This window comes from Drosophila tropicalis, unplaced genomic scaffold, assembly GCF_018151085.1.
Source record: "Drosophila tropicalis isolate 14030-0801.00 unplaced genomic scaffold, ASM1815108v1 contig_979, whole genome shotgun sequence".
In the NCBI taxonomy this organism is placed as follows: Eukaryota; Metazoa; Arthropoda; class Insecta; order Diptera; family Drosophilidae; genus Drosophila; species Drosophila tropicalis.
This window is the reverse complement of record NW_027173482.1, coordinates 1102995-1129276: the sequence shown is the minus strand read 5'-3', so window position 1 is coordinate 1129276 and position 26282 is coordinate 1102995. Positions and strand designations below refer to the sequence as shown.

Here is a 26282-nt window from a genome sequence, read left to right as displayed (position 1 = left end):
ATAGTGGCTAAGTCTGATGGAGCATCTTCTTCAAGAGCGTAAAGGTTTTGTCTTGATAAAGCATCGGCGACAAAATTTTCTTTACCGGGCTTGTAGAAAATTTGAGCATTGTGTTCATCGATAAAGGATTTCCATCTCTTAATTTTTGCATTAGTGTTTTTGTCTGAGACTGCAAATGTTAGTGGCTGGTGATCGGTATAAATACTTAAATTTTTTACACCGTACAAATAGTTTCTTAGGGATTTTAGGGCCCACACTATTGCCAGTAGCTCACGTTCATTTGTGGCGAAATTTAATTCGTTGTCTTTTAAAGTCCTGGAAATCATGGTTATCGGCTTCTTGTTTTGTGACAAAACAGCGCCTAAGCCAGAGGACGAAGCATCTGTCGTCAAATCGAATGGCTTCTGATAATCAGGGTATAGGAGCATTACATCTTCGGAGCTTAAGATATTCTTTAATTTCTCGAAGCTGGCTATCTGCTCTTTATCAAGGGTAACAGGAATTTTTTTTGATTGTCCTGCACTTGTTTTACCATTATCACCCTTTAGTATATCTGTCAGTGGTTTGGCTATAGATGCAAAATTTTTTATAAAGCATCTGTAATAGCTCGCTAGACCAAGGAACAAATTGGAAGGCTGTTGAAATTTGCTAAGTGCTTCAACTTTGCTGGGATTAGTTGTTATACCGCCACGGGAGACCACAAATCCAAGATACTCGACCTTTTCTTTAAAAAAATGAGATTTTTCCCGTGATACTCTCATGTTAGCGTTATACAATTTATCTAGTACCCAGGCGATGTGGTGAACATGACTTTGCATATTTTCAGAGAATATGATCACGTCATCCACGTAGACGTAGCATGACTTCCCAATCTGTTCTCTAAGTACGTCGTCAATTGCTCGTTGGAAAATTCCGGGGGCATTCTTCAAACCAAAGGGAAGTCTGCAAAATTCATACTTCCCATTTCCTACAGAAAATGCAGTTTTTTCTCTATCTTTTTCTGCAAGAAGTATTTGATGAAATCCTGATTTCAGATCGAGCGTCGTGAAATATTTGGCTTTACCAAGGTTTGAGAGAATAGCTACAATGTTCGGTATAGGGTATTTGTCATCAACAGTTTTTGAATTAAGCTTCCTAAAGTCAATTACAAGGCTTTTTTTCTATTTCCTTGTTCGTCTAGACCCTTTTTATCTACTACCCACACCGGATTATTATACGGTGAATTAGATGGTCTGATAATATTGTTTCTCAGCATGTCATTAGTTTCGTTATTGACAAACTCTGACACTCCTAATGGGTATGGGTAAAGTCTAGAGAACACTGCTTTTTCGTCTTCTGTTCGAATTGTAGCGACAATATTTGTGTTGTAGGGAAGAGATTCGTTAGGGTCAGCAAAAACGTTTATTTTTTCTTGTAACATTTTCTTAAATTCTTTTTCAATTTCTTGCGGAACTTTAATATTTTCTACTTCGGTAAAGTTAACATTTGGGCTTTTTTTATATTGAATTATTTCAGATCCATTTTTTGTTTTTAAGACGTTATTTTTCAAATCTAGATTTGCGTTAATTTTTTTTAAAAAAATCAAGTCCTATTATTCCATCAAAGCTTGACAAGCTAGGAAGTAAAAAAAAATGTGGTTGTTGTATTAAAAAGGTGCATAAGACATTTCTCTTGGACGGCATTAAAGCCATGAAGTGACTTAACTAAAAATTTTTCTTTAACTTTAGTTACATTTTTAAGTTCCGGGCTTGGTTTTATATTGTTTTTTGAAGCGCCTGTGTCTATAAGTAATTTAATCTGTCTACCTGCTATCGTTCGCTCTACAAACGGTAACAGGGAACAATTTCTAAAAAATTGACCTCTTGAATCTGATCCTCATCTTCTAAATCTGATACCTCAGCCTCCGCTACTGCTTGATACTCCTGCTCCGATTGACCTTCAGAATTTTCATCTTGTGAGAGATGATTAATTCTCTGTTGTTTGGGACCTGTAGTTCTAGCTGTTCCACTACTTGCTCTTTTTGGCACCTGATTTTGGTAGGAACCACCTTGGTTTGGGTATTGAGTTGTTTGCTTAAACCGAGATGAAGTGTCAACGTCCATAGGTTGTGGTGGTTCTTGTTTTATATTCGGGCTATTGTTTTGGGTTTTTTGTTTGTAAAATGGAGTTTTTACTTGGTTTGGGGTATTTTCTACAGTGGGCTGCCTTTGCTGTCTCTGTTCCTGACGCTGAGCTCTTTCTTCATTATTCCTAGCAAAACAACTAGCGAATTGGAAGCGTTCATTATTAGATTCAACTTCCTGTGCAAGTGCCAGTGCTGATGGCAAATCTTTTGGCCTTGCTGAAAATAGAATGTCACTGAGAGATTTCTTTGTGCCTGAAATGAAGACTCTCAATGCATCTGCTCTGTATTTTTCGTTTAAAGAAGCAGCCAAAGTAGAATCGTAAGTCATAATTGTTTTGTTTATGAGTAGTGTTAATTTCTTTTCAATTTCCTCATAATATTGGGTTATTGTCAGGGTTCCATGACGTAGAACGGACAACTCTTGCTCGATTATATAGATGGGACGTTTATCGGCATATGTAAAGTCAAGTCTATTGATAATTGCTTTAAAATTTAATGGAGTGTCGTATGACGACAATACCATATCAGCGGGGCCTTTGATTTTATTCCTGATTATACCCAGCGCCTGATAATGCTTTGAGCTTCCTACATAATTTTCAAAGATTTTATATGCAGTGTGTGCGGCTTTCCGCCACGAAACATAAGTCTCGATTTTTCCCTCAAAGTCTGGTACTGATTTAATTATGTCCAGTGTTTCGTCACATTTAATACCTACAATAATTTCTGCATCTTTAAATACTTCAACCTCGGGTACGGACACTGTTGTATTTCTAAACTCGTTTCTCATTTCCTCCATTTTTCTTTCAAATAATTGCGCTTGATTTTCTAATGCACTGTTTACTGCATACTCGAGCAGCGCTTTCAAATTTTCTTCACTCATTGTCATTTTATTTTTTGTTTGTTCCGACACTAGTTTGTTTTTTATATCTTTTATTAGTTCTTCTAGTTCTAAGTCATATACTTCTTTTTTACTCATAAGATTTTCAATTTAATTCAAAAATTTTCTGTCGCAAAGACTCTTTACAAACACTTTTTGTTTAAATTTTTGTATTTATTTACTTTAAATAAGCACTCTACTCACATTTCTTTTAAAACTATGGTTTTTATATGTTATTGTAAATCTCCTTTTTCGTCTGTTTATCCCGTCTGCAAGTCCAACGATGTCGATCCAACGATGTTGCCTCCTTGCTTGAGATTTCTTTGGTGAGCAGGTTCTGCCAGTTGGGCGCCAGTTAATAATTAATATACTCAGACTGTTTACTTGTGATCTCTGCACGAAGTTAAATCAGAGAGATAGAATTATACTTGTTCGTTTATTGGTCAAATCCGTACTAAAATATGAATGACAAAATATTCTTAACATAAGCTAGCCCTGACCTATAATCGCTGTGTCAGCGATTATGCTGAATGGATTATGTTTCAACGTCGCGACGGCGCATGGAATGTTGACGGCAACGTATTGTGCAGTTTGGCATAATTGGCATTAAGCATTGTTGCGGCTTTGCTGATCGTGCAGAACTGCAGTCGTTGACTTTGTTTGACCGGACGTGTTAACTTATATATATATAAAATTTTGCCTCTGTTTTGACTCCGATATATATATATATATTAATGAATAGGCATACATATACAATTTTCACCCTTGTGTGGACTCATATATTGTAACGTGTATATTGTAACGTTCCTTTCTCGTCCCTTGGGATATTTATGCTATCTCTTGGGCCAGGTTCGGCACAACAAAATTTATTTTGTGCCGAATTTATTTGTGTGTATTTATTTACGATTATTTATGGGCTTGGTTGGATATGACAAGTTTCTCTGAAGGAGTCCCGAACTTGGACAGCGCTGCTTGTGGCTGGGGTCCCTCGACGCTCGACCCCAGTCCGTCTCTCGTTCCTTGTGTCTCCTCTGGTTCCTGTTTCAGACTCGTGATATAAATATCTTGTCTGATATCTCTCTCTTCAGAATAATGCCGGCGCGTTTATTGGCCTTAGGATATATCCTATGGCTTTTCTCTCACGTTACTGGCGTATTCTGATCTTCTAGGGACGTTGCTTCCACCTCAATGGCCCTGACTGGGTTTCAAAGATGGTCTTTGCGTGCTCGTAGCCCCAAGGATAAATAATGTGGCCGTTTGTCGTAGGGCAGGATTCTCTCAGCAATTGGTATTCGTCACGATATATAGATCCTGGAATTTCGGTAACAGGATATATCCTTGTACCTTCCAATATGCTGGGAATCGTCCTGGAGCAGCTTGACTTTTCTTATTTCTTGCCTGGGCACTGTGTTCTAGTCCTATTCCAAGGACTTGCTGGTTATAGGATAATTTGAGAGGTTACTCGTAAGGCCTTCTCAAATTATTCTAACTTTCTTGATCCTTTCACTCGTTTTTGTTTCACTAGCTGATGAGCTTTTATGGTTACTCGTAAGGCCTTAAAACTCCCTTGGTTGATCACGACTTGTAGACTTGATAATTTGCTTGATGGGCGTTGCCCTTATATAGGCAACTCCCACGGCCTCAGGAATAGATTGGTGTAGTACCGCTATACAGCTGGTACATTTCCATCGGCCCTCTGCTTTCACCTACGCATCCACTTGTTTCTATGCGTGGTGAAAGTCCCGTAAATCCTTGGCGCATATGTCCACTTTCTCTGTGGCTGCGCGCCCATTCATTTCTTATTCATTCTTATTCATTTCGCTGCTTTCCCTTTTTCTGGCGGCGCTGCCGTCGCCCGTCGCTTCCCTCAATCCGCTTGTCATACCCAACTTTGCTCAAATTATTCCCACATTATAATTATGCATATGTACATATATATTCGTTGTATTTAAACTTAATCTATTATTTAATAATAATTAGCCTGATTAACTCAATGTATAATGTTGATTACTTTTATTTATATCGCAATTCAACGCACGCATCGTATCTATTAGATAGAGGGCTTCCACATTGCTCATCCCTCCCCCTTCGGCTTGCATATTCCCTTTTCCAATCCACAAACCATTATCGTTTTTACATGTTGTCACTCTCCCCCCTACTCCCAGTTCATCAGCATAGCCCTCACTTGGTTTTGTTTCGGCACCATGCATTCCCCGCACCCGTCTCGCGGGCTTGCTTAGCCCTCACTTTTATGTATAATGTGGGTGTATGTTTATTCAGCGTATTTGCACATGCATTGTATGTTAATGCATGCATCTCTATTATGGCCTCTCTGTGCTCCTAAATTGTCTCACTGGGCCAATGCCCTTTTTCGCTTGCATTTATTTGCTCTTACACAGCCGATTTCGTCTATTATGCCTCCCACGCATCTTCCCGCTTGTACGAAATTGCCAATGGTTGCGTGCGGTTCGATCGATTGCGTTTGATCGTAACCGTATGGTATATCGTACCTCGTATATGTGATTGCCGACTTCTCGCATTATGCTTCCCACGCATCTTCCCGCTTGCACGAAATCGCTCGCGGTTGCGTGTGGTTCGATCTTATTTGATCGTAACTTATTTGCTTTGCACTGGTTCGATCGACCAGTAACTAGCTTGGTCGTATATCGTACATTTTGTTTGTGTCTCGGCTGTATCTTGTATCTGGTGCGTTATTTTCACCGTTGGATTGCTTTGCTGCTAGTTGGTTGTGTGGGATATTATTATCATTTATAATATTCCTCACAATGTATAAATATATATATCTATAAATGTGCATACATATATATATATATTTAATTTAACATTTCCCCCATAATACGCATCAAGGTTCCTGATCGGGCACCATCTGTAAGGAAGCTCTGGCTGGGGTACAGTTCTCAGTCCCAGAGACCACATAAAGGGGAAGAAAGGGAAGGGAAAGGAGTAGAAGGAGAGTCCAAGAGGAGTAGCAACGACTGATCTTGTCTGCCAAACGAAGCCCGCTTGCCTCTTGGACTGGGAAAAGGAAGCGGGAAAGGAAATGTTAGTGGGGTTATTAGAAAGGGATGGTGAAGAGGAACTGCAACGACTGATCTCGCCTGCCGAGCGAAGCCCTGAGCGAAGACTGAGCCTAGAGACCAACGACTGACTTCGTCTGCAGGAGAATAAATCATCCTGCCGAAGTCCGCTGATCCTTTGGCTCCACTCAAATAGTTAAGTGGCCAAGGAAAAGGGAAGGGAAAGGGTATACATAATTTGGTCACAAATAAAGAAATAATGCTGGGTGTATTAAATGATAATATATATTTTATTGTTAATTAACTAATACTAAGCATTTTTAGTAAGTTGGGTCCCTACCGCACTCAAGCAATAATAAAGGGGATCTAAGGACATGGGCTCACCTGCTAATCCTGGATGATTTCCTAAGGGCACTATGTGTTTTGTCTTCTGCTGCTATTGATTTCACTTGTCAACTTTTCACTCTCGAGGTTACTGGCGAAGTGATTTTCTCCTAATTCTAACTCTCTGTTCAAACCCACCCTTGCTCTGCCTACTTATGTCCTAACGGTGAAAACATACGACGCGTCTTGTGCTTTGGCACTCGTCACGATCGCCGTCTCTCTCTTTCACTTTCGATTTTCTCATGGTCTCTTTAGCGTCGACATGCAGCGCAGCGTCCGCTGTCGGGAGGTTGCTCTCCGCGACGCTGCAGCCGCATCAAGACGGTAGCTAGAAAGAGAGGGAGGCGGCGATCGTAAGTATTGCCTATCAGAAAAAAGAACTAGTTAGTTTGGGTGTTGGGATATTTAATGTGCCCTCCATGGGCGTGTCAAAATACACGAAAAAAAAAAAAGGGGCCCCATAGGGGCGTAGTTTAGATTCCAGCAAAAAAAATGTGACTCGTCACAATGTTTAATAGCTACAAAAGGATATATTTACCATTATCTATAAGCTTGCTTGTCCATATTTTAGACGAATATTTATAAATATATATTTTCTTATATTGTACTGCCATCATAACTAAACAACTTGCAGTTGAATTTTCTTTTCTCTTAGTAATTCCTGTGAATTTTCGTATTCAGTTAACTTATTGAGGAAAAATACATCATCTTGGTGGTAGTCTGCATCAACAACAAAAACATCTACCACCTTTTCAAAATAATACCGCCTGTTTTGTAGAGTATCAACCAGTAAAAACGGTTATCAATGTATTTCCAAATATTATTTCTAACTACAAAAATAATGAATGGTTGAGTGAGCGAGCAATTTTAGCGGCTAAGAATAAAGATGTAGATGACCTGAACTACATAATTCAAAATAAGATCATTGGAACAATGCATTCATTCAAATCTATTGACTGCGTCACAAATCAAGATGAAGCCACCAACTATCCAATTGAGTTTTTAAACTTTGGACGTGACTGGCTTACCACCGCACAATTTGCGCCTAAAGGTTGGCTCCGTAGTAATCATGCTTCGAAACATAAACCGACCAAAACTGTACAACGGTACGCGGTTGGTGGTAAGCAAATTGATCAACAATGTAATTTACGCTACGATAATGATAAGAAAATTCAAAGGTGAGGAAGTTCTCATTCCGAGGATCCCGATGATCCCAACCGATATGCCGTTTGAATTTAAAAGACTTCAATTTCTAATACGTCTTGCATTTGCCATGACCATCAACAAATCACAAGGCCAATCCTTAAAAGTTTGTGGTTTAAATCTGGAACATTCATGTTTTGCCCATGGTCAATTATACGTGGCATGTTCACGGGTCGGAAGACCATCTGCGTTGTTTGTTTTGCGTCGATAATAAAACAAAAAATGTCGTGTATCACAAGGTACTGTTTTCTAAACTATTGGGGGAAAATAAGAAGATTTTTTTAAAGAAAATAAAGGCTTCTAAACTCAAAAATGAAATCAGAAAAAAATCTACAAGTTTTCGTTTAGCTTCCAGGTGCAAAAAATGTAATGAGTGTCTCAAGGATCTCTTGAGTAAAGTATTGAATAGAATTGTTAAATTTATTTATTCGTATGGTATATTTTGTAACAATTTTTATTGAGCTGGATTGCTTTTATCGATTTTTTATTTCAATTTCTGCAAAACACTACATGCAGCAGATCATATTACACGCGCGAAAAAACACATGTTTTGTGTTTGTTAAGAAAAAAGGTACCTTTAAAAACTTTGGTGAGCCTTTAAAGATTTTTTATAAATATTGTGGTGGGATTTATTAACGATCAAAAAATATTTGAGTGGCCAAAAAGCTCCAAGTTTTTTTCTAAAATAAATAATAAAATAAGTGTCTGAAGACACTTGAAGAGCAACCTATGTACTAAATACAGAAATAATAATGAATGATTAATGCAGTTAGTTAATTTTCTTTTGTATTTTTTCCAAAAAAAAAAAAAAAACACAATCTGCTTATTTATTGTCATTATTAAGGCGAAACAAAGTTCGCCGGGTCTCTAGTTGGAAATATATTTTATAATATTAAATAAAATACCTACCAATCGTTGCAATTGACTTGTTTGCAATCTTCCTCTTTCACCCAGACTAGATCGCCAAACAATATCAAGCTTACCCACATTGGTAAATTGACGCAATACTTTGGAGCATCTCGCAATAGTAGATTTTGGCTGTGAATTTATGTATGTACAAGTGCACTTGTTAGTTTTAAAAAATACCTTTATGCAATAAAGAAACTGACAGCTATTGTTAGGCTGCAGCATGTGTTTTGAGGTTAAGTATTATATTCCACCTTTTCTAGTCAAAAAGGTCCAGTCGTAACATTTTGTATTTGAGATTGAAGGTATATTTCATCCATTTCCGCATTATAAAATTTGGTCTTTACATGTGGTTTAAGCACTTTAAACTTGAACAATTTCCGTAACGATTGACCAAATCCAGCAGGAGTGGTGTAGTTGACTTCGCAAACCAGTCTAAATGTATATATTTATAAATAAACAGAAGGTATACGCTAGCCGATTAAGGATAGGGAAAAGACCTACAGAAAGTAAGTCGTCTTTCCGACTTTGGCAGACTATGTACTACATACTTGTATGTACTACGTACATATACATATGTTTATTAAACTCTTTTTGCATGCCTCCTACCATATGCTATTTCGCTCACTCTTATAAACTCACGTGCACTCTGACACCAACTCCGCCCCTTAGACCGCCTAGTAAAACTCGTTTATAAGAATATTTTGCGTGTTTTTAGTCCGATTTTAGTCAAATTTAGTAGGTCGGTAGAAATGAGTAAGAGTAGCTTGTGTGCCAAATTGAATTATTCGATTCGATAGTCAAAAATTGCTTGAGGCAATCGAGTTTTTCTTAAATTATGGTTGGAGCTATGATCATGATATCATCCATGTAAACTATCACGTACGAATATGCTATCTCCTAATGCTTTCAAAATAGCCCCTTGGAACACTGAACGAGCGTTTTTAAGTGCAAAGGGCATGGACAAAAATTTATATTGCCCATCTAGTGTAACGAATGCCGTATATTCAATAGAATTTAAACTTATCGGAATGTGATAAAATCCGCTTGCCATATCCAAGCAGGTAAAGTATTGCGCGTCTCTTAGTCTAGCTATTTGATCTGCAATCAATGGCAAAGGAAACCTGTCAGAAACCGTGTTCAAATTCAACTGGCGATAGTCTACATATGGACGTCTCTGTTTTTAAAGCGTTGTTGAAATAACTGCTAAAACTCTGGACATAACCAGCATGCGACAGCCATTGTACTGCCGTTCCTTCAAGCTCTTTGCTTAATGCCAAAATTAATGCAGACCCTTATAATGCCTTCTCACATAACACAATGTCAACAGTCGTACACCATTGCGTAGCATCGGTAGTATCACAGCACTGCCAATACCTACCTTGGTTATGAGTCACAACACACAAAAACATTCATACACATCGAATTCATTGTGTGCGCCTCACTCACTCAATTCCCTCAGAGTCTTCTACCCTTTTTCGCACAAAAAAATTTGTTTCCAAAATAATTGTATTTGTTGATTTGTTTGGTTTGCACTTTAAGCAAGCATGTTTGGAGCTAAGAAACATAGCGATTCGCTCTCTTCGTCTTTCCTTTTTGCTTAGTTTTTGAATTAACTTCCGTCACACAAATGGTTGCAGTGCTGAATTACAACCGCCTCCTAAGTTTCTCTTAAAATACCCAAACAAATTCTGGTTTTACGGCTTTGATATGATTTAACATTAGTAACTCGCACGATATATCAAAGAGTAAAACTTTCTAACTTCCTTCTTCTGCATCCAGATACACAATTTCTCAATAATTATCCTGATTTTATGTGTTTTATTTATCTGTTCAAAGAAGGTTATATGTTTAATAGCTACAAAAGGATATTTACCATTATCTATAAGCTTGCTTGTCCATATTTTAGACGAATATTTATAAATATATATATTCTTATGTTGTACTGCCATCATAACTAAACAACTTGCAATTGAATTTTCTTTTCTCTTAGTAATTCCTGTGAATTTTCGTATTCAGTTAACTTATTGAGGAAAAATACATCATCTTGGTGGTAGTCTGCATCATCAACAAAAACATCTACTACCTTTTCAAAATAATACCGCCTGTTTTGTAGAGTATCAACCAGTAAAAACGGTTATCAATGTATTTCCAAATATTATTTCTAACTACAAAAATAATGAATGGTTGAGTGAGCGAGCAATTTTAGCGGCTAAGAATAAAGATGTAGATGACCTGAACTACATAATTCAAAATAAGATCATTGGAACAATGCATTCATTCAAATCTATTGACTGCGTCACAAATCAAGATGAAGCCACCAACTATCCAATTGAGTTTTTAAACTTTGGACGTGACTGGCTTACCACCGCACAATTTGCGCCTAAAGGTTGGCTCCGTAGTAATCATGCTTCGAAACATAAACCAACCAAAACTGTACAACGGTACGCGGTTGGTGGTAAGCAAATTGATCAACAATGTAATTTACGCTACGATAATGATAAGAAAATTCAAAGGTGAGGAAGTTCTCATTCCGAGGATCCCGATGATCCCAACCGATATGCCGTTTTAATTTAAAAGACTTCAATTTCTGATACGTCTTGCATTTGCCATGACCATCAACAAATCACAAGGCCAATCCTTAAAAGTTTGTGGTTTAAATCTGGAACATTCATGTTTTGCCCATGGTCAATTATACGTGGCATGTTCACGGGTCGGAAGACCATCTGCGTTGTTTGTTTTGCGTCGATAATAAAACAAAAAATGTCGTGTATCACAAGGTACTGTTTTCTAAACTATTGGGGGAAAATAAGAAGATTTTTTTAAAGAAAATAAAGGCTTCTAAACTCAAAAATGAAATCAGAAAAAAATCTACAAGTTTTCGTTTAGCTTCCAGGTGCAAAAAATGTAATGAGTGTCTCAAGGATCTCTTGAGTAAAGTATTGAATAGAATTGTTAAATTTATTTATTCGTATGGTATATTTTGTAACAATTTTTATTGAGCTGGATTGCTTTTATCGATTTTTTATTTCAATTTCTGCAAAACACTACATGCAGCAGATCATATTACACGCGCGAAAAAACACATGTTTTGTGTTTGTTAAGAAAAAAGGTACCTTTAAAAACTTTGGTGAGCCTTTAAAGATTTTTTCTAAATATTGTGGTGGGATTTATTAACGATCAAAAAATATTTGAGTGGCCAAAAAGCTCCAAGTTTTTTTCTAAAATAAATAATAAAATAAGTGTCTGAAGACACTTGAAGAGCAACCTATGTACTAAATACAGAAATAATAATGAATGATTAATGCAGTTAGTTAATTTTCTTTTGTATTTTTTCCAAAAAAAAAAAAAAAACACAATCTGCTTATTTATTGTCATTATTAAGGCGAAACAAAGTTCGCCGGGTCTCTAGTTGGAAATATATTTTATAATATTAAATAAAATACCTACCAATCGTTGCAATTGACTTGTTTGCAATCTTCCTCTTTCACCCAGACTAGATCGCCAAACAATATCAAGCTTACCCACATTGGTAAATTGACGCAATACTTTGGAGCATCTCGCAATAGTAGATTTTGGCTGTGAATTTATGTATGTACAAGTGCACTTGTTAGTTTTAAACATTTTGTACATACCTTTATGCAATAAAGAAACTGACAGCTATTGTTAGGTTGCAGCATGTGTTTTGAGGTTAACACGGACTCTCCGTTTGAAAGAGTATTTAAGGATGTGACTGTGTAATGTTCCGAGTTATCCAATTCCACCTTTTCTAGGCAAAAAGGTCCAGTCGTAACATTTTGTATTTGAGCTTCTAGGTATATTTCATCCATTTCCGCATTATAAAATTTGGTCTTTACATCAAGCGGTTTAAGTACTTGAAACTTGAACAATTTCAGTAACGATTGGCCAAATCCAGCAGGAGTGGTGTAGTTGACTTCGCAAACCAGTCTAAATGTATATATTTATAAATAAACAGAAGGTATACGCTAGCCGATTAAGGATAGGGAAAAGACCTACAGAAAGTAAGTCGTCTTTCCGACTTTGGCAGACTATGTACTACATACTTGTATGTACTACGTACATAAATGTTTATTAAATTCTTTTTGCATGCCTCCTACCATCTGCTATCTCGCTCACTCTTATAAATTAACGTGCACTCTAGCACCAACTCCGCCCCTTAGACCGCCTAGTAAAACTCGTTTATAAGAATATTTTGCGTGTTTTTAGTCCGATTTTAGTCAAACTTAGTAGGTCCGTAGAAATGAGTAAGAGTAGTTTGTGTGCCAAATTGAATTATTCGATTCGATAGTCAAAAATTGCTTGAGGCAATCGAGTTTTTCTTAAATTATGGTTGGAGCTATGATCATGATATCATCCATGTAAACTATCACGTACGAATATGCTATCTCCTAATGCTTTCCAAATTGCCCCTTGGAACACTGAACGAGCGTTTTTAAGTGCAAAGGGCATGGACAAAAATTTATATTGCCCATCTAGTGTAACGAATGCCGTATATTCAATAGAATTTAAACTTATCGGAATGTGATAAAATCCGCTTGCCATATCCAAGCAGGTAAAGTATTGTGCGTCTCTTAGTCTAGCTATTTGATCTGCAATCAATGGCAAAGGAAACCTGTCAGAAACCGTGTTCAAATTCAACTGGCGATAGTCTACATATGGACGTTTCTGTTTTTAAAGCGTTGTTGAAATAACTGCTTAAACTCTGGACATTTGATTTATCTGTTTAGAGTCTTCTACCCTTTTTCGCACAAAAAAATTTGTTTCCAAAATAATTGTACTTGTTGATTTGTTTGATTTGCACTTTAAGCAAGCATGTTTGGAGCTAAGAAACATAGCGATTCGCTCTCTTCGTTTTTCCTTTTTGCTTAGTTTTTGAAGTAACTTCCGTCACACAAATGGTTGCAGTGCTGAATTACAACCGCCTCCTAAGTTTCTCTTAAAATACCCAAATAAATTCTGGTTTTTCGGCTTTGATATGATTTAACATTAGTAATTCGCACGATATATCAAAGAGTAAAACTTTTTAACTTCCTTCTTCTGCATCCAGATACACAATTTCTCAATAATTATACTGATTTTATGTGTTTTATTTATCTGTTCAAAGAAGGTTATATGTTTAATAGCTACAAAAGGATATATTTACCATTATCTATAAGCTTGCTTGTCCATATTTTAGACGAATATTTATAAATATATATATTCTTATGTTGTACTGCCATCATAACTAAACAACTTGCAATTGAATTTTCTTTTCTCTTAGTAATTCCTGTGAATTTTCGTATTCAGTTAACTTATTGAGGAAAAATACATCATCTTGGTGGTAGTCTGCATCATCAACAAAAACATCTACTACCTTTTCAAAATAATACCGCCTGTTTTGTAGAGTATCAACCAGTAACAACGGTGATACTCTGATTAGGCCCACATTTGAAGGAGAAATTGATAAAGAAAACTCGGTCTTTTCCGCCGGTTGTAATACCTCCAAAAGAAAATCAGCAGATCCAGTATAGCTGTTTGTTAACATTTTAGTATCAATATGAATATGCAATTTCATAGGATGATCAGAACTATTTGTGACTCTACACAGAAAGGAAAATATTGATCCAACTTTAATTACGTTTTTTGGCATCTATCACTTCCAAACAAAGATCTTTGTTATCACAAGTACACTTGTTAGTCTTAAACATTCTGTACACACCTTTATGCAATAAAGAAACTGACAGCTATTGTTAGGCTGCAGCATGTGTTTTGAGGTTAACACGGACTCTCCATTTGGAAGAGTATTTAGGGATGTGATTGTGTTATGTTCCGAGTTATCCAATTCCACCTTTTCTAGGCAAAAAGGTCCACATTTTGTACTTGAGCTTGTAGGTATATTTCATCCATTTCCGCATTATAAAATTTGGTCTTTACATCAAGTGGTTTAAGTACTTTAAATTTGAACAATTTCCGTAACGATTGGTCAAATCCAGCAGGACTGGTGTAGTTGACTTCGCAAACCAGTCTAAATGTATATATTTATAAATAAACAACAGGTATACGCAAGCCGATTAAGAATAGGGAAAAGACCTACAGAAAGTAAGTCGTCTTTCCGACTTTGGCAGACTATGTACTACATACTTGTATGTACTACGTACATAAATGTTTATTAAATTCTTTTTACATGCCTCCTACCATATGCTATCTCGCTCACTCTTATAAACTCACGTGCACTCTGACGCCAACTCCGCCCCTTAGACCGCCTAGTAAAACTCGTTTATAAGAATATTTTGCGTGTTTTTAGTCCGATTTTAGTCAAATTTAGTAGGTCGGTAGAAATGAGTAAGAGTAGCTTGTGTGCCAAATTGAATTATTCGATTCGATAGTCAAAAATTGCTTGAGGCAATCGAGTTTTTCTTAAATTATGGTTGGAGCTATGATCATGATATCATCCATGTAAACTATCACGTACGAATATGCTATCTCCTAATGCTTTCAAAATTGCCCCTTGGAACACTGAACGAGCGTTTTTAAGTGCAAAGGGCATGGACAAAAATTTATATTGCCCATCTAGTGTAACGAATGCCGTATATTCAATAGAATTTAAACTTATCGGAATGTGATAAAATCCGCTTGCCATATCCAAGCAGGTAAAGTATTGTGCGTCTCTTAGTCTAGCTATTTGATCTGCAATCAATGGCAAAGGAAACCTGTCAGAAACCGTGTTCAAATTCAACTGACGATAGTCTACATATGGACGTTTTTGTTTTTAAAGCGTTGTTGAAATAACTGCTTAAACTCTGGACATTTGATTTATCTGTTTAGAGTCTTCTACCCTTTTTCGCACAAAAAAATTTGTTTCCAAAATAATTGTACTTGTTGATTTGTTTGATTTGCACTTTAAGCAAGCATGTTTGGAGCTAAGAAACATAGCGATTCGCTCTCTTCGTTTTTCCTTTTTGCTTAGTTTTTGAAGTAACTTCCGTCACACAAATGGTTGCAGTGCTGAATTACAACCGCCTCCTAAGTTTCTCTTAAAATACCCAAATAAATTCTGGTTTTTCGGCTTTGATATGATTTAACATTAGTAATTCGCACGATATATCAAAGAGTAAAACTTTCTAACTTCCTTCTTCTGCATCCAGATACACACTTTCTCAATAATTATACTGATTTTATGTGTTTTATTTATCTGTTCAAAGAAGGTTATATGTTTAATAGCTACAAAAGGATATATTTACCATTATTATTAGCTTGCTTGTCCATATTTTAGACGAATATTTATAAATATATATTTTCTTATATTGTACTGCCGTCATAACTAAACAACTTGCAGTTGAATTTTCTTTTCTCTTAGTAATTCCTGTGAATTTTCGTATTCAGTTAACTTATTAAGGAAAAATACATCATCTTGGTGGTAGTCTGCATCAACAACAAAAACATCTACTACCTTTTCAAAATAATACCGCCTGTTTTGTAGAGTATCAACCAGTAACAACGGTGATACTCTGATTAGGCCCAAATTTGAAGGAGAAATTGATAAAGAAAACTCGGTCTTTTCCGCCTGTTGTAATACCTCCAAAAGAAAATCAGCAGATCCAGTATAGCTGTTTGTTAACATTTTAGTATCAAGATGAATATGCAATTTCATAGGATGATCAGAACTATTTGTGACTCTACACAGAAAGGAAAATATTGATCCAATTTTAATTATGTTTTTGGCATCTATCACTTCCAAACAAAAGGCAAAAAGGTCCAGTCGTAACATTTTGTATTTGAGCTTCTAGGTATATTTCATCCATTTCCGCATTATAAAATTTGGTCTTTACATCAAGCGGTTTAAGTACTTGAAACTTGAACAATTTCCGTAACGATTGGCCAAATCCAGCAGGAGTGGTGTAGTTGACTTCGCAAACCAGTCTAAATGTATATATTTATAAATAAACAGAAGGTATACGCTAGCCGATTAAGGATAGGGAAAAGACCTACAGAAAGTAAGTCGTCTTTCCGACTTTGGCAGACTATGTACTACATACTTGTATGTACTACGTACATAAATGTTTATTAAATTCTTTTTGCATGCCTCCTACCATCTGCTATCTCGCTCACTCTTATAAATTAACGTGCACTCTAGCACCAACTCCGCCCCTTAGACCGCCTAGTAAAACTCGTTTATAAGAATATTTTACGTGTTTTTAATCCGATTTTAGTCAAATTTAGTAGGTCGGTAGAAATGAGTAAGAGTAGCTTGTGTGCCAAATTGAATTATTCGATTCGATAGTCAAAAATTGCTTGAGGCAATCGAGTTTTTCTTAAATTATGGTTGGAGCTATGATCATGATATCATCCATGTAAACTATCACGTACGAATATGCTATCTCCTAATGCTTTCAAAATTGCCCCTTGGAACACTGAACGAGAGTTTTTAAGTGCAAAGGGCATGGACAAAAATTTATATTGCCCATCTAGTGTAACGAATGCCGTATATTCAATAGAATTTAAACTTATCGGAATGTGATAAAATCCGCTTGCCATATCCAAGCAGGTAAAGTATTGCGCGTCTCTTAGTCTAGCTATTTGATCTGCAATCAATGGTAAAGGAAACCTGTCAGAAACCGTGTTCAAATTCAACTGGCGATAGTCTACATATGGACGTCTCTGTTTTTAAAGCGTTGTTGAAATAACTGCTAAAACTCTGGACATTTGATTCCAGCATAACCAGCATGCGACAGCCATTGTACTGCCGTTCTTTCAAGCTCTTTGCTTAATGCCAAAATTAATGCAGAACCTTGTAATGCCTTCTCACATAACACAATGTCAACAGTCGTACACCATTGCGTAGCATCGGTAGTATCACAGCACTGCCAATACCTACCTTGGTTATGAGTCACAACACACAAAAACATTCATACACATCGAATTCATTGTGTGCGCCTCACTCACTCAATTCCCTCAGAGTCTTCTACCCTTTTTCGCACAAAAAAATTTGTTTCCAAAATAATTGTATTTGTTGATTTGTTTGGTTTGCACTTTAAGCAAGCATGTTTGGAGCTAAGAAACATAGCGATTCGCTCTCTTCGTCTTTCCTTTTTGCTTAGTTTTTGAATTAACTTCCGTCACACAAATGGTTGCAGTGCTGAATTACAACCGCCTCCTAAGTTTCTCTTAAAATACCCAAACAAATTCTGGTTTTTCGGCTTTGATATGATTTAACATTAGTAACTCGCACGATATATCAAAGAGTAAAACTTTCTAACTTCCTTCTTCTGCATCCAGATACACAATTTCTCAATAATTATCCTGATTTTATGTGTTTTATTTATCTGTTCAAAGAAGGTTATATGTTTAATAGCTACAAAAGGATATATTTACCATTATCTATAAGCTTGCTTGTCCATATTTTAGACGAATATTTATAAATATATATATTCTTATGTTGTACTGCCATCATAACTAAACAACTTGCAATTGAATTTTCTTTTCTCTTAGTAATTCCTGTGAATTTTCGTATTCAGTTAACTTATTGAGGAAAAATACATCATCTTGGTGGTAGTCTGCATCATCAACTAAAACATCTACTACCTTTTTAAAATAATACCGCCTGTTTTGTAGAGTATCAACCAGTAACAACGGTGATACTCTGATTAGGCCCAAATTTGAAGGAGAAATTGATAAAGAAAACTCGGTCTTTTCCGCCTGTTGTAATACCTCCAAAAGAAAATCAGCAGATCCAGTATAGCTGTTTGTTAACATTTTAGTATCAAGATGAATATGCAATTTCATAGGATGATCAGAACTATTTGTGACTCTACACAGAAAGGAAAATATTGATCCAATTTTAATTATGTTTTTGGCATCTATCACTTCCAAACAAAAGGCAAAAAGGTCCAGTCGTAACATTTTGTATTTGAGCTTCTAGGTATATTTCATCCATTTCCGCATTATAAAATTTGGTCTTTACATCAAGCGGTTTAAGTACTTGAAACTTGAACAATTTCCGTAACGATTGGCCAAATCCAGCAGGAGTGGTGTAGTTGACTTCGCAAACCAGTCTAAATGTATATATTTATAAATAAACAGAAGGTATACGCTAGCCGATTAAGGATAGGGAAAAGACCTACAGAAAGTAAGTCGTCTTTCCGACTTTGGCAGACTATGTACTACATACTTGTATGTACTACGTACATAAATGTTTATTAAATTCTTTTTGCATGCCTCCTACCATCTGCTATCTCGCTCACTCTTATAAATTAACGTGCACTCTAGCACCAACTCCGCCCCTTAGACCGCCTAGTAAAACTCGTTTATAAGAATATTTTACGTGTTTTTAATCCGATTTTAGTCAAATTTAGTAGGTCGGTAGAAATGAGTAAGAGTAGCTTGTGTGCCAAATTGAATTATTCGATTCGATAGTCAAAAATTGCTTGAGGCAATCGAGTTTTTCTTAAATTATGGTTGGAGCTATGATCATGATATCATCCATGTAAACTATCACGTACGAACATGCTATCTCCTAATGCTTTCAAAATTGCCCCTTGGAACACTGAACGAGAGTTTTTAAGTGCAAAGGGCATGGACAAAAATTTATATTGCCCATCTAGTGTAACGAATGCCGTATATTCAATAGAATTTAAACTTATCGGAATGTGATAAAATCCGCTTGCCATATCCAAGCAGGTAAAGTATTGCGCGTCTCTTAGTCTAGCTATTTGATCTGCAATCAATGGTAAAGGAAACCTGTCAGAAACCGTGTTCAAATTCAACTGGCGATAGTCTACATATGGACGTCTCTGTTTTTAAAGTGTTGTTGAAATAACTGCTAAAACTCTGGACATTTGATTCCAGCATAACCAGCATGCGACAGCCATTGTACTGCCGTTCTTTCAAGCTCTTTGCTTAATGCCAAAATTAATGCAGACCCTTGTAATGCCTTCTCACATAACACAATGTCAACAGTCGTACACCATTGCGTAGCATCGGTAGTATCACAGCACTGCCAATACCTACCTTGGTTATGAGTCACAACACACAAAAACATTCATACACATCGAATTCATTGTGTGCGCCTCACTCACTCAATTCCCTCAGAGTCTTCTACCCTTTTTCGCACAAAAAAATTTGTTTCCAAAATAATTGTATTTGTCGATTTGTTTGGTTTGCACTTTAAGCAAGCATGTTTGGAGCTAAGAAACTGAGCGATTCGCTCTCTTCGTCTTTCCTTTTTGCTTAGTTTTTGAATTAACTTCCGTCACACAAATGGTTGCAGTGCTGAATTACAACCGCCTCCTAAGTTTCTCTTAAAATACCCAAACAAATTCTGGTTTTTCGGCTTTGATATGATTTAACATTAGTAACTCGCACGATATATCAAAGAAAAAAACTTTCTAACTTCCTTCTTCTGCATCCAGATACACAATTTCTCAATAATTATCCTGATTTTATGTGTTTTATTTATCTGTTCAAAGAAGGTTATATGTTTAATAGCTACAAAAGGATATATTTACCATTATCTATAAGCTTGCTTGTCCATATTTTAGACGAATGTTTATAAATATATATATTCTTATGTTGTACTGCCATCATAACTAAACAACTTGCAATTGAATTTTCTTTTCTCTTAGTAATTCCTGTGAATTTTCGTATTCAGTTAACTTATTGAGGAAAAATACATCATCTTGGTGGTAGTCTGCATCATCAACTAAAACATCTACTACCTTTTTAAAATAATACCGCCTGTTTTGTAGAGTATCAACCAGTAACAACGGTGATACTCTGATTAGGCCCACATTTGAAGGAGAAATTGATAAAGAAAACTCGGTCTTTTCCGCCGGTTGTAATACCTCCAAAAGAAAATCAGCAGATCCAGTATAGCTGCTTGTTAACATTTTAGTTTCAATATGAATATGCAATTTCATAGGATGATCAGAACTATTTGTGACTCTACACAGAAAGCAAAATATTGATCCAACTTTAATTACGTTTTTTGGCATCTATCACTTCCAAACAAAGATCTTTGTTATCAAAATTTATGTATGTACAAGTACACTTGTTACTTTTAAACATTCTGTACACACCTTTATACAATAAAGAAACTGACAGCTATTGTTAGGCTGCAGCATGTGTTTTGAGGTTAACACGGACTCTCCATTTGGAAGAGTATTTAAATAAACAACAGGTATACGCTAGCCGATTAAGGATAGGGAAAAGACCTACAGAAAGTAAGTCGTCTTTCCGACTTTGGCAGACTATGTACTACATACTTGTATGTACTACGTACATAAGTGTTTATTAAATTCTTTTTGCATGCCTCCTACCATATGCTATCTCGCTCACTCTTATAAACTCACGTGCACTCTGACGCCAACTCCGCCCCTTAGACCGCCTAGTAAAACTCGTTTATAAAAATATTTTGCGTGTTTTTAGTCCGATTTTAGTCAAATTTAGTAGTTTGGTAGAAATGAGTAAGAGTAGCTTGTGTGCCAAATTGAATTATTCGATTCGATAGTCAAAAATTGCTTGAGGCAATCGAGTTTTTCTTAAATTATGGTTGGAGCTATGATCATGATATCATCCATGTAACGAGCGTTTTTAAGTGCAAAGGGCATGGACAAAAATTTATATTGCCCATCTAGTGTAACGAATGCCGTATATTCAATAGAATTTAAACTTATCGGAATGTGATAAAATCCGCTTGCCATATCCAAGCAGGTAAAGTATTGTGCGTCTCTTAGTCTAGCTATTTGATCTGCAATCAATGGCAAAGGAAACCTGTCAGAAACCGTGTTCAAATTCCACTGGCGATAGTCTACATATGGACGTTTCTGTTTTTAAAGCGTTGTTGAAATAACTGCTTAAACTCTGGACATTTGATTCCAGCATAACCAGCATGCGACAGCCATTGTACTGCCGTTCCTTCAAGCTCTTTGCTTAATGCCAAAATTAATGCAGACCCTTCAGACCCTTGTAATGCCTTCTCACATAACGCAATGTCAACAGTCGTACACCATTGCGTAGCATCGGTAGTATCACAGCACTGCCAATACCTACCTTGGTTATGAGTCACAACACACAAAAACATTCATACACATCGAATTCATTGTGTGCGCCTCACTCACTCAATTCCCTCAGAGTCTTCTACCCTTTTTCGCACAAAAAAATTTGTTTCCAAAATAATTGTATTTGTTGATTTGTTTGGTTTGCACTTTAAGCAAGCATGTTTGGAGCTAAGAAACATAGCGATTCGCTCTCTTCGTCTTTCCTTTTTGCTTAGTTTTTGAATTAACTTCCGTCACACAAATGGTTGCAGTGCTGAATTACAACCGCCTCCTAAGTTTCTCTTAAAATACCCAAACAAATTCTGGTTTTTCGGCTTTGATATGATTTAACATTAGTAACTCGCACGATATATCAAAGAGTAAAACTTTCTAACTTCCTTCTTCTGCATCCAGATACACAATTTCTCAATAATTATACTGATTTTATGTGTTTTATTTATCTGTTCAAAGAAGGTTATATGTTTAATAGCTACAAAAGGATATATTTACCATTATCTATAAGCTTGCTTGTCCATATTTTAGACGAATATTTATAAATCCATATTTTCTTATATTGTACTGCCGTCATAACTAAACAACTTGCAGTTGAATTTTCTTTTCTCTTAGTAATTCCTGTGAATTTTCGTATTCAGTTAACTTATTAAGGAAAAATACAACATCTTGGTGGTAGTCTGCATCAACAACAAAAACATCTACTACCTTTTCAAAATAATACCGCCTGTTTTGTAGAGTATCAACCAGTAACAACGGTGATACTCTGATTAGGCCCAAATTTGAAGGAGAAATTGATAAAGAAAACTCGGTCTTTTCCGCCGGTTGTAATACCTCCAAAAGAAAATCAGCAGATCCAGTATAGCTGTTTGTTAACATTTTAATATCAAGATGAATATGCAATTTCATAGGATGATCAGAACTATTTGTGACTCTACACAGAAAGGAAAATATTGATCCAATTTTAATTATGTTTTTGGCATCTACCACTTCCAAACAAAGATCTTCGTTTTCAAAAGGCTAAAAAAAAGTCTATTAGAAATATATTTTATAATATTAAATAAAATACCTACCAATCGTTGCAATTGACTTGTTTGCAATCTTCCTCTTTCACCCAGACTAGATCGCCAAACAATATCAAGCTTACCCACATTGGTAAATTGACGCAATACTTTGGAGCATCTCGCAATAGTAGATTTTGGCTGTGAATTTATATATGTACAAGTGCACTTGTTAGTTTTAAACATTTTGTACATACCTTTATGCAATAAAGAAACTGACAGCTATTGTTAGGTTGCAGCATGTGTTTTGAGGTTAACACGGACTCTCCGTTTGAAAGAGTATTTAAGGATGTGACTGTGTAATGTTCCGAGTTATCCAATCCCACCTTTTCTAGGCAAAAAGGTCCAGTCGTAACAATTTGTATTTGAGCTTCTAGGTATATTTCATCCATTTCCGCATTATAAAATTTGGTCTTTACATCAAGCGGTTTAAGTACTTGAAACTTGAACAATTTCCGTAACGATTGGCCAAATCCAGCAGGAGTGGTGTAGGTGACTTCGCAAACCAGTCTAAATGTATATATTTATAAATAAACAGAAGGTATACGCTAGCCGATTAAGGATAGGGAAAAGACCTACAGAAAGTAAGTCATCTTTCCGACTTTGGCAGACTATGTACTACATACTTGTATGTACTACGTACATTAATGTTTATTAAATTCTTTTTGCATGCCTCCTACCATCTGCTATCTCGCTCACTCTTATAAATTAACGTGCACTCTAGCACCAACTCCGCCCCTTAGACCGCCTAGTAAAACTCGTTTATAAGAATATTTTGCGTGTTTTTAGTCCGATTTTAGTCAAATTTAGTAGGTCGGTAGAAATGAGTAAGAGTAGCTTGTGTGCCAAATTGAATTATTCGATTCGATAGTCAAAAATTGCTTGAGGCAATCGAGTTTTTCTTAAATTATGGTTGGAGCTATGATCATGATATCATCCATGTAAACTATCACGTACGAATATGCTATCTCCTAATGCTTTCAAAATTGCCCCTTGGAACACTGAACGAGCGTTTTTAAGTGCAAAGGGCATGGACAAAAATTTATATTGCCCATCTAGTGTAACGAATGCCGTATATTCAATAGAATTTAAACTTATCGGAATGTGATAAAATCCGCTTGCCATATCCAAGCAGGTAAAGTATTGCGCGTCTCTTAGTCTAGCTATTTGATCTGCAATCAATGGCAAAGGAAACATGTCAGAAACCGTGTTCAAATTCAACTGGCGATAGTCTACATATGGACGTCTCTGTTTTTAAAGTGTTGTTGAAATAACTGCTAAAACTCTGGACATTTGATTCCAGCATAACCAGCATGCGACAGCCATTGTACTGCCGTTCCTTCAAGCTCTTTGCTTAATGCCAAAATTAATGCAGACCCTTGTAATGCCTTCTCACATAACACAATGTCAACAGTCGTACACCATTGCGTAGCATCGGTAGTATCACAGCACTGCCAATACCTACCTTGGTTATGAGTCACAACACACAAAAACATTCATACACATCGAATTCATTGTGTGCGCCTCACTCACTCGATTCCCTCAGAGTCTTCTACCCTTTTTCGCACAAAAAAATTTGTTTCCAAAATAATTGTATTTGTTGATTTGTTTGGTTTGCACTTTAAGCAAGCATGTATGGAGCTAAGAAACATAGCGATTCGCTCTCTTCGTCTTTCCTTTTTGCTTAGTTTTTGAATTAACTTCCGTCACACAAATGGTTGCAGTGCTGAATTACAACCGCCTCCTAAGTTTCTCTTAAAATACCCAAACAAATTCTGGTTTTTCGGCTTTGATATGATTTAACATTAGTAACTCGCACGATATATCAAAGAGTAAAACTTTCTAACTTCCTTCTTCTGCATCCAGATACACAATTTCTCAATAATTATACTGATTTTATGTGTTTTATTTATCTGTTCAAAGAAGGTTATATGTTTAATAGCTACAAAAGGATATATTTACCATTATCTATAGCTTGCTTGTCCATATTTTAGACGAATATTTATAAATATATATTTTCTTATATTGTACTGCCGTCATAACTAAACAACTTGCAGTTGAATTTTCTTTTCTCTTAGTAATTCCTGTGAATTTTCGTATTCAGTTAACTTATTAAGGAAAAATACATCATCTTGGTGGTAGTCTGCATCAACAACAAAAACATCTACTACCTTTTCAAAATAATACCGCCTGTTTTGTAGAGTATCAACCAGTAACAACGGTGATACTCTGATTAGGCCCAAATTTGAAGGAGAAATTGATAAAGAAAACTCGGTCTTTTCCGCCGGTTGTAATACCTCCAAAAGAAAATCAGCAGATCCAGTATAGCTGTTTGTTAACATTTTAATATCAAGATGAATATGCAATTTCATAGGATGATCAGAACTATTTGTGACTCTACACAGAAAGGAAAATATTGATCCAATTTTAATTATGTTTTTGGCATCTACCACTTCCAAACAAAGATCTTCGTTTTCAAAAGGCTAAAAAAAAGTCTATTAGAAATATATTTTATAATATTAAATAAAATACCTACCAATCGTTGCAATTGACTTGTTTGCAATCTTCCTCTTTCACCCAGACTAGATCGCCAAACAATATCAAGCTTACCCACATTGGTAAATTGACGCAATACTTTGGAGCATCTCGCAATAGTAGATTTTGGCTGTGAATTTATGTATGTACAAGTGCACTTGTTAGTTTTAAACATTTTGTACATACCTTTATGCAATAAAGAAACTGACAGCTATTGTTAGGTTGCAGCATGTGTTTTGAGGTTAACACGGACTCTCCGTTTGAAAGAGTATTTAAGGATGTGACTGTGTAATGTTCCGAGTTATCCAATTCCACCTTTTCTAGGCAAAAAGGTCCAGTCGTAACATTTTGTATTTGAGCTTCTAGGTATATTTCATCCATTTCCGCATTATAAAATTTGGTCTTTACATCAAGCGGTTTAAGTACTTGAAACTTGAACAATTTCCGTAACGATTGGCCAAATCCAGCAGGAGTGGTGTAGTTGACTTCGCAAACCAGTCTAAATGTATATATTTATAAATAAACAGAAGGTATACGCTAGCCGATTAAGGATAGGGAAAAGACCTACAGAAAGTAAGTCGTCTTTGCGACTTTGGCAGACTATGCACTACATACTTGTATGTACTACTTACATAAATGTTTATTAAATTCTTTTTGCATGCCTCCTACCATCTGCTATCTCGCTCACTCTTATAAATTAACGTGCACTCTAGCACCAACTCCGCCCCTTAGACCGCCTAGTAAAACTCGTTTATAAGAATATTTTGCGTGTTTTTAGTCCGATTTTAGTCAAATTTAGTAGGTCGGTAGAAATGAGTAAGAGTAGCTTGTGTGCCAAATTGAATTATTCGATTCGATAGTCAAAAATTGCTTGAGGCAATCGAGTTTTTCTTATATTATGGTTGGAGCTATGATCATGATATCATCCATGTAAACTATCACGTACGAATATGCTATCTCCTAATGCTTTCAAAATTGCCCCTTGGAACACTGAACGAGCGTTTTTAAGTGCAAAGGGCATGGACAAAAATTTATATTGCCCATCTAGTGTAACGAATGCCGTATATTCAATGGAATTTAAACTTATCGGAATGTGATAAAATCCGC

General features: G+C 36.1%; 1 protein-coding gene and 1 pseudogene across 1 annotated transcript; both read right to left on the bottom strand.

Moving 5' to 3' along the window:
• Nucleotides 1–13778: 13778 nt before the first annotated feature.
• Nucleotides 13779–17368, bottom strand: LOC137586333 (probable trafficking protein particle complex subunit 13 homolog; annotated as a pseudogene).
• A 4790-nt stretch (nucleotides 17369–22158) lies between these two features.
• On the bottom strand, nucleotides 22159–23233 carry LOC137586332 (probable trafficking protein particle complex subunit 13 homolog). The gene is made up of 4 exons (XM_068302343.1): nucleotides 23220–23233; nucleotides 22838–23150; nucleotides 22653–22781; nucleotides 22159–22599 (listed from the first exon to the last, which is right to left on the bottom strand). The coding sequence occupies exons 1-4, from the start codon at nucleotides 23231–23233 to the stop codon at nucleotides 22159–22161; spliced, it is 897 nt and encodes a 298-aa protein (XP_068158444.1).
• Between the last annotated feature and the right edge of the window lie 3049 nt (nucleotides 23234–26282).